The sequence below is a fragment of the Agelaius tricolor genome, unplaced genomic scaffold (genome assembly GCF_023055355.1).
Source record: "Agelaius tricolor isolate 1412-34295 unplaced genomic scaffold, bAgeTri1.0.p SCAF_3, whole genome shotgun sequence".
NCBI classification, from domain to species: domain Eukaryota; kingdom Metazoa; phylum Chordata; class Aves; order Passeriformes; family Icteridae; genus Agelaius; species Agelaius tricolor.
This window is the reverse complement of record NW_027269263.1, coordinates 5102626-5120773: the sequence shown is the minus strand read 5'-3', so window position 1 is coordinate 5120773 and position 18148 is coordinate 5102626. Positions and strand designations below refer to the sequence as shown.

The 18148-nt window shown below is 46.4% G+C and overlaps 2 protein-coding genes across 11 annotated transcripts in view; one reads left to right on the top strand and one right to left on the bottom strand.

Moving 5' to 3' along the window:
- Positions 1–29: 29 nt before the first annotated feature.
- Positions 30–16849, top strand: DDX11 (DEAD/H-box helicase 11). Of its 7 annotated transcripts, none has more exons than XR_011678469.1 (26): positions 30–179; positions 272–496; positions 955–1041; positions 2448–2605; positions 3703–3751; positions 4283–4390; positions 4919–5006; positions 5895–6097; positions 6657–6809; positions 6912–6958; positions 7791–7870; positions 8640–8684; positions 8809–8876; positions 9276–9314; positions 9783–9906; positions 10429–10566; positions 11037–11149; positions 11480–11552; positions 11918–12021; positions 12578–12727; positions 14638–14706; positions 14877–14977; positions 15386–15470; positions 15794–15945; positions 16036–16111; positions 16245–16307. XR_011678469.1 is itself a non-coding variant. In XM_071422264.1 (26 exons), exons 1-26 carry the CDS (start codon positions 30–32, stop codon positions 16543–16545), a joined length of 2715 nt encoding a protein of 904 aa, XP_071278365.1. In that variant the 3' UTR covers positions 16546–16849. The 7 variants fall into 7 exon arrangements, 5 of the variants coding, with proteins under 5 accessions (XP_071278365.1, XP_071278364.1, XP_071278366.1 ...); XM_071422264.1 differs by lacking the exon at positions 15794–15945 and adding an exon at positions 16516–16849 and having other exon boundaries at positions 10432–10566; positions 16245–16399; XM_071422263.1 differs by lacking the exon at positions 15794–15945 and adding an exon at positions 16516–16849 and having other exon boundaries at positions 16245–16399.
- Positions 16794–18148, bottom strand: part of WASHC1 (WASH complex subunit 1) — a 38126-nt gene continuing 36771 nt past the window's right edge. For all 4 annotated transcript variants that reach the window (XM_071422267.1, XM_071422268.1, XM_071422269.1 and 1 more), the window contains one exon: positions 16794–17956. In XM_071422267.1, coding sequence (XP_071278368.1) covers positions 17805–17956 — 152 coding nt within the window. In that variant the 3' untranslated portion in view covers positions 16794–17804. The remainder of the gene's footprint in view (positions 17957–18148) is intronic.

Below are 18148 nucleotides of genomic sequence, written 5' to 3'. Positions count from 1 at the left end.
CCGCGGCGCTCGGTTCGAAGCGCGGCGGGATGGAGAGCGGGGCGGCGGCAGTGGGCCCAGTGCCGGGCCGGTTCCCGTTCCCCTACACTCCGTACCGCATCCAGGAGCAGTTCATGGAGGCGCTGTACGGCGCGCTGGAGGCCGGCCGGGTTGGCATCTTCGAGAGCCCCACGGGCACGGTGAGGCGCTTCGGGGCCGAGCCGCGGCTGCGGCCGGGCGGGGCCGCGGCGGTGGCGGCAGCGCTCCTCACCTTGCCGGCTCTCCGTGACAGGGAAAATCGCTGAGCCTCATCTGCGGGGCCCTGGCGTGGCTCCGGGACTGGGAGGAGAAGCGGCGGCAGGAGGAGGAGCAGCTGCTGGCGCTCGGTGCCGGCGGGCAGGACGGGCTGAGCCCGCAGCAGGCGCGGCCGGGGAGCGCGGACACGGCCGGGCAGCCGGACTGGGTCACGGCCTTCGTGCAGAGGAAAGAGGAGCGGGACATGGTGGACAGGCTGAAGGTGGGGATGCGCTCGTGTGTAGAGGATGGATGAAATAACGAGGGCTGATATCGCATAGACACAGCGTGGCTGGGGCTGGAAGGGACCCTGGGGGTCGCCTAGAACGGCCTCTCCCTAGAGCGCGGTACCCAGTGTCCAGGAGGCTGTTTAGCATCTCCTGGGAACTCCAGCACCTCTCTGGGCAAACTGTTCCTGTATCCTGGATGGTGAGTGGAGAACACGTCAGGCAAATTTGGTGGTGGTGTGTCTTTGCCTGCAGGTTGCCCAAGACAGGAAACTATTCCTTTGTATTGCTTTGAGCAGAGTAACACTGTAGGGGAGCACGCAGAGAGAACAGAACCCTGTCCCAGAAATTTTGTTTCCCTTACTCTTTTTTCTATGCCCAGAGCCTAAGTAGTGATACCAAGGGTTGAGGACTAAATCCACGTAGTCCTGCCTACACTCCCCCATTTTTGTAGGAAGAGCAGATCAGAAGGAAAAAGCGAGAAGATCGTCTTGAGAAAATTCGGCAAAACGTGCAGTTAAAATACGCAGCAAAGAGGAAGGTGAGTTACTCCACAGAGATCAAAACTTTCTGTTTTGGTTACCTTCAGTGTTGTTCATATTTGCTTATGTGTGACTTCACAGTGACTTTTCCAACCCACCTGTTTGAGGAGCTCTTGGTATGAGGTTTCTGAAATTGGTCATCCGAAATTATTTGTTAAATTTTAAAAGTGCAGGTGTGAAAAACAATTTGTGCATCAATGATTTTCTGTGACAATTTTTGTGTGTGGGCAGAAATGATGTGTGTTTTGATTGCCTTCTGGCTTTCTGCTTTTCTTTAAAAAGCTTTAATACTCAGAGGCTTTTTTTGGAAAGATCTCTGTTTTATGAAAATATGTGAAACAGTCTGTATTTCTGGAATAAAAATGGTATTAAAGTTCACAGATACATATTTCCTCTCATTTAGGTGCATGAACTGGCCTCAGTGCTCTTGATGGTTTTTGATTATATGAATTATACTTCCCAGAAATACTCAGTTCAGGTCCCCAGATAGATTTATTAGGCTGCCAGGCTATTGATTTCTAGTGTGCTCTATCTCAAATACTGTGTAATGTTTTGGTCAAGTCCTGTCAAAAGGATATGACAGAAATAGTAGAGAATGGCAAATAAAAACCAAATGGAACAAAGAACTTGTCTCTTAAAAGAGACTGAAGAGCATGTGAAATGAGAAGCATGATGAAAAGCAAGAAAGCAACTGAGGCAAATATGATGGAGATTTAGAAAAGCGACTGATTCTTCTTTTCTAAGTTAGTGCTTACTGACTGCATTTTCTTGTATATTGTATATTCCATGGTATTCATTGTATTTTCCATGGTAATAAAATGCTCATTAACATTGGAAGATACTGTTTTGAGATGGAAAAAAATGAACTTTTCTTTTTTGTGACACAGAAGTTAATCAGAAAACTGTTCTTCAGCAGTTCAACTGAATTTTTGTAGAGAGGTAGACTTGTGTTAGAGTAACAGTCATACATCTGGAGAAAAATCAGGAAGAGAAATCTTGTTATAAACCAGATGCTGAGCTGATTCTAGCTTTGAGTTAAATGTGCAGAGTGTTTGATTATGTCTCTACATGTTTGTTTGTTCAGGCTTATTTACACACCATTTTCTCTCAGGCAGACATCTTTTATGGGCCACTTTAAGCAGCTAATACTGGATTACATGAACATTTCATTGAGGGTCTATTAGTTCAGCAGGCCTTTTGCAGAGAAGGTCCTTTATGTTTCCCCTTCATAACCATCTGTGTGGGCAGGTCTTTGGTTTTGGTAACAGCTGATTTCTGTAGGGCTGAACAGCTTCAGCCTTCTGTGAGAGACCTGTGCTGTCTTCTGGCCTGTTCATGCCATAAAGCAACCCCTGTGCCACTCTTTTTTTATATGGGAAATGCTGTGCCTTTGTATTCCTTCCAGAGATGTGAGGATGATGAGGCAAAGCGCCTTCTTCAGCTCAGCAAGGAGGCTCTTTCACAGGGAGCTGGAGAGGATGCTCTAGACCAGCTGGATCACAATGAGGAGGAGCTGATTCTTGCTGAATATGAGAGTGATGATGAAAAGAAAGTGGTATCTGGGTAAGGACGGGGACTGAGGGGATTCCATGCTAAGGAAACATTTTCCATCTAATTTTTGTCTTGCCCTGATTAAAGAAGCTGTGCAGATTTTATTAAAAAGTTTCTCTCACCTTTTCAAACAGTGTAAGGTGGTGGTTTTTCTGGGGTTTTATTTAATTGGTTGTCTGGGGGGGATTTTAGTTTGGTTTGTTTTGGTTTTTATAAACTTTTGTTAGACCGATCTGAGTGACCTGAAGTGCTTTCTGAGAAAGTGCATTTTAAAATGTGTAGCAGTGTCCTGCCTTTATCCATGCCCAGCTTCCCAAAGAGTGCCTCTGGATGCTGGGTGAATGACTTGAGATCAAGTTCCTTGCATTAGAAAAGCAGAATGGAACTCAGGACACCAGAGTCAGCTGTCAGTTCTGCAGATTAGCACTGGCATCTTTTGGTACTCTAAAGGCAGAGATGTTCACATTTCTTTAAGACAGAGCTTTGACATGAAAATCCCATGCACACTTTTCTCTCCCATGCATTTGCCTTATGCAGAAAGCCAGAAGCTGTACTTCAGCACAGAAAATCAAACACATTTAAATTACAAATTTACTAATTCGCTTTTAGACATTTCCTTCTACCTTAAAAATTGAAGAACGCTTAACTACTTTTTTTATATGTAAGTAGTTTATCAAACATTTAACTGCTGTTGCCTTTGAGGAGCGCAATGGCAGCTGAATGCTTTCCTGAAGCCCTTCTTTATGCAATAATCTGGAGGGTGGTAAATTGCTTCTAATGGAAAAGCTTTACAAAAATAAATAAATAAGGTCACCAAATAATAGTACAGCACTGATTAGCTTATGCCTGAGGCTTAGAGGCTCCTCAATCAAAAGGAAGAAAAAATTCTTGAACTTGGAAAAAAGGCACAATCCAGGAGAGATTTTTCCTTTAAAGAGAACCCTGTTCTTAAAAAGTTAAATTTTCTTTTACCACCTGAGATGAGTTCTGAGGCTCTTTTTGAGATGACTTAATCATCTCTCTTGAGACCTCACTCCTGTGGTGGAGCTTCATTTGATTCATACTGTCAGTGATCTGCTGAAAGGAAACTAAGCTTTCTCTTTTCTTAGGCTGGAAGAAGATGATGATGATGATTTGGAAGAGGAGCATGTGACTAAGGTGAGAGGAGGAAATTAAATAGTGCCACTTCATAGAATAGTGTAGGAGTGAGCAGAATGATGGCTTCCTCGCACCTTTCCAACAGTCAGGCAGTACAGAAGGATTTAGGAGCTAGCTTCCAAAAGCTGCCAGGTCTGTTGATAAAGATAGCTAGTTCTGCTGTGCTCATCTCCTTCTGGACTACACTGCCTGCCTAAGCAGCTTGCTGTGCTCGTTTTTGCTGTGGCTCGCTGTAGAAGAACACAGCAATAAATAGTGTTTTATTACTCTCCCATGGTGAGTCCCTGTTTTATAGAGACCTTGGAAAATTAAATGGCAACAAAAGCAAATGCAGAGGAGAAAACAAAGATGGGGCTTTTGGCCTCAGCAGTTTTAAGATGACACTCGAACATGTGCCTTCCCTTGTGCTTTTGAAGGCTTGAGCAAGGTGAACCTTGCTGAAGTGCTTGGCTGCTTCCTTGTAGGATTGGTCATAGGTAGGGAATGGCTTCCATATTCTTCTTGTCTTCCCTTTGTTGTTCCTCACTGCAGATCTACTACTGCAGCCGCACTCACTCCCAGCTGTCCCAGTTTGTGCATGAGGTGCAGAAAAGTCCTTTTGGCAAAGACACACGTCTGGTCTCCTTGGGATCCAGACAGGTACGTGCTGCTGTTCTCAGGGACCCAGAACACACTGCCAGGAGCTGTGTGGATCTGGTGCCACAGAAGTCACCTTGGGGACAGGCTGAGTCTCCTGTTGAAAAACTAAGGCAGCCATGGGTTGCAACACAGATCTGTGTGGTGTACATCTTTCTGTGAACTCTGTTTTGGTCATTTACCCTTTGATGTAAATACAAGAATATGTTTTACCTTTGCTAATATGGAGTATTACAGATGTCTGAGTCACTGAGAAGGTGCTCCTCTTAGTAAACTAGTACTTCTGGCAGCATTTTTCAGAAGCTGTTGTGTAGCAGTGAGCCCTCTTTTTCTCATTTTTTCCTCCTAAGTTTCTGTGAGTTTTGAGCATGTTTATAGCAGTTAGTATATACAATGTCTAACTGGTAGACTTTTCATTTTTGGAGTCTGGCCTGAGATTGCTTTAAGGAAAATCATTTGTTTTACAGCAGGGAGTGCACATGGGGGCACTCAGCTGTGAATTGACTCCCTTCCTCTGTTTGCACGTGCCAGAATCTGTGTGTGAACGAGGAGGTGCGACGCCTGGGTGCTCTCCAGCTCATCAATGACCGCTGCATGGACATGCAGAAGAACAAACATGGTAAGAATGCTCCTGTCACTGTCATATTTTCTGAAAAATCCTTTCACCAGGATTTCTTCTCCTGGGAAGCTGAGAAGCCTCAGAGAAAAAGGAATATAATAATTATCTGATTCGCTTCTCCTGTGTTTTGCTGCTTTGGAATGTGGTTTGGACATTGTTTACCAACTGGTCATTGTTTCTTTGGTTTCATGTGAATTGTTTTAACTTAATGACCAATCACAGCCAGCTGTGTCAAGGCTCTGGAGAGAGTCACAAATTTTTCAGTAGTATCTTGTTAAGCCTTTTGTAAGTACCCATTCTCTATTGTTTAGTATAGTTTAGTATACCATTCTTTAATATAATATAGTAACATAAAATAATAAATTAGCCTTCTAAGAACATGGAATCAGATTCATCATTCCTCCCCACAGCGGGGGACCCCAGAAATACCACATGCTCCCACAGCCTGGGGAAGCAATTCCTAATAAAGGTGTCATGAGAGGGTGGAGACAGTGGGTGCTGCCAGTCAGTTCTAGCAAGAGTGGTAGAAGCTTGAAAATGACAGGTTGGAAGAACAGGAATCCTTGGTGCTTTTCTTGATCTCCAGGCTATGCTGAGATCAGGATAAATCTTCTGAGTGTCTCAAGCTGGTCAGGACTTCTGCACAGAAGGATACTTGTGTTTAACTCAATGCTAGAAATGTTGGAAGATGTCACATGCTAAATCTAACTGGCAAGAGTAGTGTCCACTATGGAAATGGAAATGTTACTGCTGAATAATTTAAAAATAGGTGATAGGTCAGGAATACACAGGACAAAGCTTGCTTTGAAATCCATGAGTTTCTGCAAAATGGTTATTTTAGGCTGTTGTGTGTGTTGCTCATAACTTTCTTTTGATTTCTGCTGTTAGAAAAGAAGAGCAATGAGGAGAATGAGGGGAAGAAGAGACGTGTGAGTCGCACCGTGTGCCCATTTTATTCCTTTGAGCAAATGCAGTTTCTCCGTGATGAAGTTCTGGTGGAAGTGAAGGATATTGAGCAGTTGGTGTCCTTGGGAAGGGAGACCAAAGCCTGCCCATATTATGGGAGTCGATTTGCTATCCCTGCTGCTCAGGTAAGACTTAAGTTTTAGTGGCATTAATGCCAGATACTCTATGAATGAACTGATGGCCTGCTCCTTCTAGTACTGTCACTTAGACTGGCGGAGTCTGTAAACAGGCTCCGTTTCTGTCAGCTCTAGTTTTGCTCAGAAAGCAAAGGAAAATGAGAATTCCCATCAGAAGTTCATAAGGATGCTGTATGTCTCAGCATTTTGAAATACTTGAGCAGTTCAGTAGGTGTGAAGCAATACTGACATACAGGTGAACTCTTAGCTCTTACACCACTCTTCTTCCTTGCTGGGTTCTCTCTGAAGAGTTTCAGTGCCCCAAAGGAGATTTAAAAGGTAACCTAAACCCATATGCAATTGTAGCATAATCATTTCAGCTGACATCCCAGTGCCCCTCTCAAGCATGTACTCCTGGCTTTGTTCTTACTTTTCCCCTAATAAGAGTAAGTCACTTGGCTGAATTCTGCATGGCCCTCTGATAAGGGCTGTTAATGAGTGGTTGTAGAATGCCCTGAGTTTGTAAGGATGAGAGCTGGAATCAGGGCAGTGTGTGCCTCTCCTGTAGCTGGTGGTGCTGCCCTATCAGATGCTTCTGCATGAGCCTACCAGGAAGGCGGCTGGGATCAAGCTGAAGGACCAGGTTGTGATCATTGACGAGGCCCACAACCTCATAGACACCATCACCTGCATCCATAGCGCCGAGGTCAGCGGCTCTCAGGTGAGTCACAGCCTGGCCTGCTAAAGGGGAGGGAGGTTTGCTTCCAGCAGTGCTCCTTCTTCTCTCCTTTATAACAACAGCTTCTGCTTTTTGTTTGTGCAGCTGTGCTGTGCCCACTCCCAGCTGTCACAGTACATGGAGCGATACAGGTGAGGATCTTGGGGAAAAACAGCTCAGCACAGGCAAGGTCTGTGGATGCCTTGGCTTGCCCTATGGCTGCAGGGTCTTTCTTGCTTTTCCCCAGTGGAAAGTTACTGCATTAAGAGTTCTGCAGATGAAAAGACACTTGCTTTATTATCTCTGTCTAGAATTCATCTGAGTCAGACTCCTGGGGCTGGTATTAAGCAGCAAGAAGGGGATACCCTGAGGATTATACAGGGTATACACTGTATAATCCTCAGGGTTATACAGTGTATACCCTGTATACACTTCTACACTCAGTTCCTTTCCCAAGGAATATCTCCCTCTAATCACTTCTACTTTGTGATGCAGAGTTTCAAAAGACTCAGTCTTTCATGTCTCTCCCTTAGTCTTCCATTGTGCTGACTGGCATGATGGTAGAAGCAGGAAGCTCTGAGGAGGAGGCGGAAGCTGTATGTGGATTTTGGCTCTGCACCTTGCCATCCCTGCAGTGGCTGATTGTTGTGTTCAATGATAATAACTCTGAATGTTTGGAGCATTATTGCAACAGGGTCTTGAGGCATCACTGCCATTGTAACAAACCAGCTATAATTAATATGCAAGGAGAGGTGCAATGGTAGGAACAGTGGGGGAGAGCATGGATAAATGCTTTGGGATGACCTTGGGCAGGATATCCAGATGACTCTGCCCTGTCACAAACAGAGAGAGTGAACTTGGAAGAAATCTTAGTTCCTGACTCACCAAAATGAAGAAGAGTTCATGTACTTGTTTCTGCAGCTCATCTGCTTTGGTTAGTCCCTGAAGAGGTTTTGGGGCCTAAACATGTCTCATGCTTCATAGGAAACGTTTGAAGGCAAAGAACTTGATGTACATTAAGCAGATCCTGTATTTACTGGAGCAGTTTGTGGCTATGCTGGGAGGTAAGCAAACCTTTTGTGTCTCCAGGGATAATGATAAACTCTGAGCTAGTTAGTCCTTTCTCAGGACACTGTCCCCCTTCTTCCTCTGCAGGGAAGTGTTGCTTATGTATAGGTTCAGATGCCAGTAGTTTTATTTTGCAGGCTGGTTTGTACTTGGGGAAGTTGACTGATGTATATTGGAACCCTTAACTTAGTTTCACTAGCTTAGGAGCAGCAGATGACGTAAGTTGGTAGAGGCAGTTTCCTTTTCTGTGTAGTTTTGAGATCCAGTTGAAATGAGGATGATGTAAAATGCTAAGTGAGGAATACAGCAGATGTATAAAATGTGTAACAGTGTAGCACAAGAACTGCATGAAATAAATCTCCAGGTCGTCTGGTAGCAAGGCCTCTGTGTGTCAGCATGCATCTGCAGAATGAATCTTTCTTGAGTGGTGCCTTTCCTTTGTGAGAAAATATTTTGCTTTGATTTTAGGTCCACAGGAATTTGCAGGGCTTGCTCCTTTGCTCCAATGATCTGTTTCCTAGATCTTAGGAATGTAGGTGGTGTTCCTTAGGATGCAGTAGCACTCTTGTTCTACACTGTAGGGCTACTCTAGGGCAAATTAAAACTGAGTGGGAGCTGGTGTTTAGTCTGCATAGACACATTTTGCAGATGTGTAGTTACTTCTTGGGTTTCTTGTGCACTGTACGCATCAAGGTCAGTCTTTAGTTTCCTGCTTAATTTTGAGATAGATTCAAGCCTGCCTTGAATTGGTTTCATGCTTTACAGGTAATGTGAACCAGAATCCTGGAAGTCAGGCAGTTTCCCAAACAGGTAAGACAGGAGTGAACTCCTGGGGTATGGAGCTATCAGTCAGGGACGTGGATGTGGGCAGTAAGGGGTGCAGGCCCAGCAGCAGCCAATAATTTCTTTTCCCCTTCTCTCTCTTTTCTATCAGGGACAGTACTAAAATCCATCAATGACTTTCTATTTCAGAGCCAGATTGACAATATCAACCTCTTCAAGGTAATGCAAACGTTGGGGCACAGGTGGTGGTGACTTGTTTGAGATTATTGTGTGAAAGCTGGAAGTAGAGCCAAAGCCCATGCTCTCTAACTGTCTGTAATGCAAAGCTACACTGTAAGGGCTGTCATGCAGAAATTTTGCTACTCCAGTAACCTAACTTTCCCCCTTGAACCTCCAGACACAGCACCTCAACACTGTGTGTTTCCACTCTGGGATGTCGTTGTAACCAACATTTCTCACATTGTAATAAACTCTTCTCTGGCTGGTGGTGCCCACAAAGAGCTGTGCAGCTCTCCCCCAAAGCACAGCAAGTGACAGCCTTGCTGGGCAGGGATCAAGGGCAGCAGGATGCAGAAGGGGTGCTGAATGCCAGTTCATTTTCCTGTCCTCCTCCAACAGGTTCAGCGCTACTGTGAGAAGAGCCTTATCAGCAGGAAGGTACTTGCCCTGGGGTTTCATGGTCAGCAGTGCTCCAATGCTGTTTCACACCTGCACTTTGAGATGGAACATGCAGCAGCTGGGTGGGAGCTTGTCTTCTCCATCCTGTTCTGCAAACAAACTGGTTCCTTTAAAAAATACTATATGGGCAGGGTAACTCTTGCTTATCCAGAAAAGAAAAATACAATGTGCTTTGCCACAGTATTCCAGTGGGTGCCAGTTCTGTGCTGCTTGGCCTCAAATTTGCCAGCCAGGTAGGCTGCCTTGCAGTGGAAGAACAGACATCAGAAACTTGTTTTTCTTTTGATTCAGTGGGTATAGGAAAGTAATGGGAGCTGATACATTCTGATTAGGCTGGTTTGTGAACACTTACTGAGGAACTTAATTTGTGGCAGGCCAGCAAACCTGTCTTATCTTCTCTGATTCCTGCTGTTGGTAGTCTTAGTATTTCTGGCTTTTGTTTGGCAGCTTTTTGGGTTTGTGGAGCGATATGGGGGCTCTGCCTCAGCTGTGAAGACCAACAAGGAGAACCAGAAGGTGGCTGGTTTGCAGGACTTTCTTCTGACCCTTCAGCAGGGATCTGATAAGGAGGGTGAGTTCAGACATCCTCTCCTTGTGCATCTGTGAGCAGAGTGAGGATGTGGAACCCACATCTCTGCATGAGGAAAGGGAGGAGGCAGATGTGCAGAATGAGAGGCTGAAGAAGGTGTCCTCCTGCATGGGTGTTTTTAACAGGTCTCACTAGCTGATGTACAACTGTACATTGGATTAGTGAGGTCCCTTTCAAGCTGAATGATGTAATTCCATGTTCACACCACATACACTCAAGCTTTGCACTTCTGTGACCTGCTGGCTCTGGGACCTGAGCTACTGTGTGTAGTAGCTCTGCTGCGTGGTGTCATCCACAAAAATCAGATTTTTTTTTTTTTTTTTTTTAATTTAGCAATGAGACAGAATTTGGATTTTTCCCTTTAATGGGTATTTATTCTCTGCCTGCATATTGTATTCTCTGCCAGGTATTGTTTTCCTGTAGAGCATGTTCTGTGCTTAACCCCTGTCTTTAGAAGTGTGGCCTAAGTTGCCTTGCCTGCCTCTCCTTTCTTTTTTGGGCCAGCAGGTGCCCCCCAGAGCCCTCCCGTGGAGGCTGAGCACGACCAGCTCCGAACTGCCTCTCCACTGATGCAGATTGAAGGATTTCTCTCAGCCCTCACAAATGCAAACCAAGATGGCAGAGTCATTCTCAACAAGCAAGGTACTGGAAAGGGTGAGCTGGGGAGGGGTGGCATGAGTTACTCACAAGCAGGTTGTTTCACTGGCACTGAGGGAGGAGATATAAGAGTCTCTGGGGAACCTGGAACCTGCATTTGTGCCATCTGTGATGTAGGCTGGCAGGCTTGGTCTGTCTGAGGATGCTTATGATCCCAAGGGAATTTTTAACCAAGGGCATTGGGGCCAGGATTTGCAGAGGTCTGCTCCCACTTTGGATGTCAAGTTTTGTCTTGCAATTTACTGCACCTGTTGTACAGCTCCAGGGAGATTAGGAAGCAGAAGGTAACTTTCAGGTTGGCATTACCTGCTGCTGCCTCTGTCTGTGTTGAACAGCAAGTCTTTACTTTAAGAGGTGGGTACCTGCCAGAGTACCCAGGTCAGGAGGGAGAATCTCTCATATCCCTGAATTTGTGTCACAGCTTGCTCCTGACTGCTCTTCTCTCCTTTTCCCAGGCACAGTTGGTCAGAGCAGCCTCAAATTCCTCTTGCTGAATCCAGCTGTCCACTTTGCCAAGGTTGTGGAAGAATGCCGTGCTGTCATCATTGCTGGAGGCACCATGCAGCCGGTGAGGGAATGAGGATGCTGTGCTGGGCTCTCAGCAGGTCGGGGGTGCTGTCAGCAAGCCGGGGTGGGCAGAGAGCAGCCAGGCTGAGCCGGTGGTGGATTGGAACTATCACGGAGAGCAGAGGGAGGAGCTCGTGATCCATCCTAGCTCTGCAAGGCCGGGAATCCCACTGGGATCGTGCCACGGGAGCTTTGCAGAGCAGGTGCCGCTGTGTGCGGGCAGAGGGCGCTGCCGCTCCTTTGCTTGACCAGCAGTGCTGCTGCTGCTGCTGCTGGTGTAGAGGTTTTTGGGACACTGGTACTTCACTTGCCTTTGTTTTGTGGGTTTTAGGTGGCTGATTTCCGAGAGCAGCTGCTGTGCTGTGCTGGCGTGGACCCTGCCCGTATCGTGGAGTTCTCCTGTGGTGAGTGTGCAGTGCTGGCAGGGAGGGCTCAGCAGTTCAAGGGCTGCAGTTTGCCTTTAGCACTATTCTGTCAGCACTCAGAGCAGTGTGGCATCTTTCCTAAAAATCAGGGCAGCAAAGGGGTGTGAGTTCCCTTTCACTCTGAGCTTCCCCTGTGGTCTTGACTGGTATTAGCAGGCAGTGTGCCATGCCTTCCTCCCAGAGGCCGAGGAGATGGAAATTGGAGCAGCTGAGTGACTTAGGCACTTTGGCTTAGCCAAGCAAACATTTGCCTCTGTCACTAGAATGCAATTCAAGTTCTTCAGCTCATGGGGTTTGTGCCAACAGCAGTGATGTTGACTCTCCCTACTTGTTTTTGTCCCCAGGACATGTGATTCCTCCAGAAAATATTTTACCCATCATCCTCTGCAGTGGTCCTTCCAACCAGCAGCTGGAGTTCACTTACCAGACCAGAGACCTGCCTCAGATGGTCAGTTTGCCCTTTGTTCCCTTCCTTGGGATCTCTTTTTTTGCTTCACATGCTTATATTTCGGAGCAGGGTATACTGTGTGTTTAGGAGGGGGGCTGAGCAAAAGCCATGGCAAAGGAAATCCCAAACCACAGAAGCAGCTGCAGGTGTTTTGGCACATCTTCCTTCTTCCTGTGGCAGGCCAGTGGGTACCCAAGGCTAGACACTAGGTCTGCTCTGTCTCTGCACAATCTCAAGCAGATGTGCTAACCAGCTTTCAATATCTGTTCTAATAGGACAGCTTCCATCCACTGAGGCAAACCTTCCTTTCCTGAACGACCACAGCTCCACAGCAGAACAGAAACCCTAGGCTAGGGAAGAAGGCCAAGCAGTGAAGAGCTTTTTAGTGATACCCAGCTCCTCATGGGAGTTCTCACAGACCTGGCATATTTCCCACATTTTTTTCCTCCCCTAAGTCATGTCATAAGGAAGGTGTGATCCTGGGATTGAGCAGAGAATTGGAGCAGCAGTAGCTGGGGCTCCTGTCAGCTGCAATATGCTCTAATCTCTCTTGCAGATGGATGAGACAGGTCGAATCCTTTGCAACCTGTGCAATGTGATCCCGGGAGGTGTGGTGTGCTTCTTCCCCTCCTACGAGTACGAGAAGCAGGTGTACGGACACTGGGAGAAGACAGGGCTGCTCTCCCGCCTGGCAGCCAGGAAGAAGGTGATTGTGCAGCCAGGACAGTTGGGACTTCCCATGGAGGTGTCAAAACCTAAACAATCCCATATGCATTATGGACCTCTCTCTGAGCTGTTCCCATGCTCTGTGCACAGAGCAGAATGGATGTTTATCCAGCTAATCCCTCCAGGAACGAATAAATTACACTTCCTGGGTGGCTGAGCACTGAGCTGCTATCTAAATGAGATTGATTGCAGCTGTACATCCTTGAAGTGCACACTGTGTAATGGCCGTGGGGGCAGACAGTCTTTGCTATCCATAGCAGGCTTGTTCTCTTGTGGCTAGGAGGGGCTGTTCAGGTTGAACTCCTGCAGGGAATTAGTTTTTCCCAGGCTCATCTGTGTGTCCCTTGAGCACAGATCAGCACAGCCAAGGGCTGGGCGGAGTGAGACAACAGTGCAGTTCATAAGACAAATGGCATTTTGCTATCTGCCGGAAGTAGAGATGAGAACTGGAAGACTAGCAGTGGTGACTCCTGTTGAAGGAGCAGTGAGAAACATTAAATAGGGAGATCACTGCAAATATGAAGTCTTTGCAATGACTCTTAACAGGTATTTGAAAGCTGGGTATTGAAAGTCAGGCAGGTTGTGGTACAGGGATCTTGGATCATGTGCCAGGGGAAAGAAAAATTACATATACCCTGGCTGTGACTTGTGTGTCCCGAAAGCTAAACAACTTACCACAGTCCCAGATATTTCACAGCCTTGGTGATTCTTGGCAGTCTGGCACATGGGGCAGCCTTTAGGTTTTTGGGTGGAAGCACTGTGCTTCATTTTCTCTGTGTTTGTAGAGTTACCACTCTGAGTGCCTTTCAGCTGTGTCCTGTCGGGGTCCCAATGCTCTGCCTGGTTCCTCCAAAGTTTTGGGCCACAAACAGTTTGTTCCAAATTTCAACTCTGAATTGTTCTTGTTTTACTTCTGCAGTCTCCAGAAAATTGGATATGCATTAGCAAGGCAATTGGGTGTAAGTGCAGCAAGTGAGACTTTCAACTGCCCACACACAAGATCAAATCTTAGCAGGGGAAGGTTCAAGACTTTCCCGAGGTTGCTGTGGTGAGATCACACTGAGATTATATACAAATCACACAGGGAAAGTTGATTTAAATCAGAAGCTTAAATAGCTACTTTTCAATAAGTGAGTTTTGGCTTATATTTGTAATTACCAGTTATTTTTCTACTGAAAGACTGATTTTGACTGGTAAAATTTTATATTACTTCTTGCTAACCAAAGGTAAACACATTCTGTAGGCTCTTTACTGTTGCAGAGAAGACAGATGTTGGACCTCTTGTTTACTAGGAAAACTACTTGTGTTTTAGGCCAAGGTACAGCACCTGTAAAATACAGCTTAATTAACTGCAGAGGTTTTCAGTAACTAATTAGGTGTGCTAGAATGATATAAAGATATACTACTTTATTTATACTTGGCATGAAAAGCTAATTTATTCACTGAGCAAGGGGAGCCCCTGCTTGGAATTAATTGATGATTCCCATTGATTGGTCCTGTCCCTATCCTCCAATATCTTGCAGCTGTAGAGTCCCCTGACCCCAGAGAGTTTTGATTCTTAGGTGAAAGAGGTGCACATTGCTTTTTTTGCCTCTCAGCTCTCGGATGGCTTGTAACTTCTTGCAGTATTGAACAAGTCTCCCAAAGCTGAAAGGGAATGTTGGAGGGGCAGGAGCAGCTGCTGCTCCCTTCAGAGCCCAGCAGAAAAGAGCCATAGTGCATTTTCAGGGTGGAGGAAAGGCACTGGTTAAGTTAGTTTTTCAGGCAATTTTCCCTTCCATGACCTCAGTTCCTATGTTGTTTAATGGCATGGGGGTAAAATGATTTGCTTTCTTTAAACTGTTTGCTTCCTATTGCTGTGTTGCTGAACTGATGAACTGTGCTTGACAGATCTTTCAGGAGCCTAAGAAAGCCAACCAGGTGGAGCAGGTGCTAGTGGAATATGCCAAATGCATAAAGGTAAGCTGAGCAGGCAGTCTGGTGGAAGTGTGGCAGCCCAGCAGGTATGGGAATGCTGCGAAGGAGGGGACTTTTAACAAGGAAAGAAGGCTCTAGCCTAGGTGTGGGAGTGTTTCTGAAGCACAGAAATCTTCCCTGCTCTGATTTAAGTTGCTGTCCCTCTCCTGCAGCGCTGCAGCCAGACAGGAGGACAGATGACGGGGGCCCTGCTGCTTTCTGTAGTTGGAGGCAAAATGAGTGAAGGGATCAATTTCTCTGATGACCTGGGAAGGTAAGGTGACTTCTCCTTGGAAAGCCAGCTATGGCTTGTGCTGTAGTGACTCCAAGCAGGATGGGCACATCAGTACTTGCATGGATAGAAAATCCTGGGGAATGTGTACTTAACTGATGCTTAAAGGAACAGGAGGAGTCTGCTGAGTGATGTAAAACCTGCCTGTCCAGGCCACTCTTCTGTGAATAATGCAGTTAGGCTTGCTGTGCTGGATAATCCCTTGTTCTGGCACCCTGAATCCCTCTGCAGCTCCGTTCAGCACATGCTTGTCAGACTGCTGTGCTTTATTGTTGCCTTTGGTTTGCAGGGCTGGCTGTCTTTCAGGGGTGCAGTGACCTCTAATTTATCAGTCTGTTGGCAAAGTGCCCTAGGATGAGACATTAAGAATAATGCAGTCCTCCCTTGCAGGTGTGTGATTATGGTGGGAATGCCTTACCCCAACATTAAATCTCCAGAACTCCAGGAAAAAATGACTTGGCTTGACAAAACAATGGTAGGAGGCACTTACAACTCTGTCTCTTTCAATTCTGCTTTATAGTACTAACTTCCCAGCACATGAGTCCCAGAGCTGCCTTCAGAGGTTTTATTTTCCGTTAGCTTGCCCTCATTTTGCAGACAGTGTGGTACTGAGGGCACAGTCTTCTCTAGGCTGCTCCTGGACAGGTGACCCTAAACACAGAGAAGTCTGGTGGAGGGAAATGCCACCAGGACTTGCTGGCAGCTCTGAGCTCCAAGGACCCTTCAACCCAGAGGGCGTGGCAGGGTGGTAGAAGCTGCTTGCCAGGATTATTTGTCTCTTCTCATTGCTCACTGGAGGTGCTGTTCCTGGGGACAAGATTTCTGCATTCAAGGGCACCTTGGGTTGGCTCTTTGTGAACGTTCAACACAGTTTTCTGACTGCAGCCTTTCTTCTGTTCCTCCTTAATCTCCACTTGGGGTCTGCCCGGCTACCCGCTCACCCTGCAGGGGTAAAAGTATTTACCTCACTTTGTCAGCAAGATTCCTCAATTTGATTTACATCTGCCTTGTGTTCAGACTTGCCTATTTCTTCTTTCCAGCCCAGAGCTGGTGGCCAGGCACCGAGCAGAGTGCTGATTGAAAACCTGTGCATGAAGGCAGTAAACCAGTCAATAGGTAAATCATCCTTCCTTGGACAGGCTGGGGGATACCAAATACACTGGAGGAGGAGGGCAGGAAAAAGGATGCATTACAGATGATGGGAACAAACAACTGAGTGGGCCATTCTTTGTTTTTATCCTCTGAAAAGGCAGAGCCATTCGCCACCAGAAGGACTTTGCAAGCATCCTGCTCCTGGACCACAGGTACGCACGCCCTGCCATCTTTAACAAACTGCCCCAGTGGATCAGGGAGAGGACCCAGGTGAAACCTGCCTTTGGATCAGCGTTTGCTGAGTTAAGAAAGGTCAGAACTCCTTGTATTTTGTGTCACTGTTCCCCATTGTCCTCATCTGGACCTTTTTAGAGCTTTCCCTTTAGAGTAAGGCCGAGGATAAACTGCCTGGTTTTGTGTGTTCCCAGTTCCATCGAGGCAAGTTGGATGCTTTGTGATGTGGAGCAGAGAACAGATGGTGTTCATCATTATGACTTATATCTCTGAAGACTAGGTAAAGTAACACAAGTTGCTGCTTTTCTGTGCCATGGACTTCATAAAATCTCTGCCTTCTGCATCCTTTGTGGATATTTACTGTTCAGTATCTGAGTGCTATGATGGTGAGAGAGAGCCTTCAGCACCACAGGCAGGAGGGAAACTGGTTGTAGGACTGAGGCAGGTGAAGAGAGTAGCAGCAGGCACCTACTTGTTTACAGCTGTTAAGGTTTTATTTAAATTGATTAAATACTTTCAATAAAAACACTCAAGTATGGCGAGTATTATTTAAGTACACTTAAGTATGGGGAGTAATTATTTTGACTGAACACATATGATTTTTTCCCATCAACCACCAAGTGTAGGAGGCCTGACTGACCAATGCCATCATTGAGCTTTTCACAGGAATTTTAAACTAGCAGGCCACTAATTTATGTCATATTGGAATAACACAGAGTGGTAATGGAGCAGCTGTGGGTAACGTTTTTTCTCACCCTCTTTCTGCCTTGCTTCAAGCAGCCAATAGATTGAAGCATTTCATTCTTACAAGGGGAATAAAGATATGGCCACAATACAGAACTTCTCCTTTGATCATGTTTAAGCACAGGATTGCTTTGCTCTTTTTAACCCCTAAGCTTCTAAATTCAAAGTAACTTCTTAAATTTAACTTTCCTGGGGGTCTTTCCAGGGTTATGGGTCAGTGCTGGAGGGCAGCAATAACACCAGGGACAGCCACATAATCCCTCAGCTGTTCCCAGGTACCTCTGTCATCCTGAGCAAGTCTTATCCCAGGAGCCCTGTTTGCTTATTTTCCAGTTTCAGCAGCTGGATGCCACCTCTCCAGTCTCTTCACAAGGAAGAAAGTACTTATGGCACAGAGCTGTTACCCACTCCCTGTATGTTAATTAGCCCCACAGGGAAAGAAACAGCTGCCTCTGAGAAACTTCCATTGTGAGTCACCTGCCCCTTGAGTAGGTCCAAACCCTGTGGTCTGCACAAGCTCTGCCTTCAGGGAGGGGAGCACCTGCTTCTAGCAGCTGGTGCCCTCCAGCCTGTGGCGCTGGGCTGTAAGGCTGGACAGCTGGGCTTTCCTTTTACACACTCTTAATTAATGACACTTCCCACTCTTACCAAAGTGAAGACAGGAAGGACCTGCTTCCTTCAACTTCATGGAAATTTTTCAGGCAGCAACAGATTCACACTAATACTCAATGGATCCCATCTATGACTCCCAGTCATCCTCATCCTCCTCACCCACGGGCTGCTGTGGGGGTGGGAGGGGTGGTATTGAGTCCGACATGCGAGCAAAGGCACCAGCAGGACTGCCAGGAGCATCCGTGTTCCCAGAGGCTCCTGGGCCTTTCCCTGAAATACCTGTGAGAGAAGGAAATCACCACTGAGTGACACCTGGGGACTAGAGACCAAAGAGATTCAGCAAAGGGGAGGGGGAAAGCCATGCTTTCACCACCCAGGTAACCAGAACAGCCAACATGTTTAATGCTGCCATAGTCTTATGCCAAGGTTCAACTGCAGCTCCCCCTGAGCAAGTCCCTGCTGTCATCTGCC

What these genes read in the sequence shown, in the direction of transcription:
- DDX11 (XM_071422261.1), top strand. Translation starts at nt 30, where the DNA reads ATGGAGAGCGGGGCGGCGGCAGTGGGCCCAGTGCCGGGCCGGTTCCCG. An exon ending in GTTTGTGGCTATGCTGGGAG is followed by an intron (nt 7,871 to 8,639) that starts GTAAGCAAACCT and finishes CATGCTTTACAG; the next exon opens with GTAATGTGAACCAGAATCCT. An exon ending in TTCTCTGATGACCTGGGAAG is followed by an intron (nt 14,978 to 15,385) that starts GTAAGGTGACTT and finishes CCTCCCTTGCAG; the next exon opens with GTGTGTGATTATGGTGGGAA.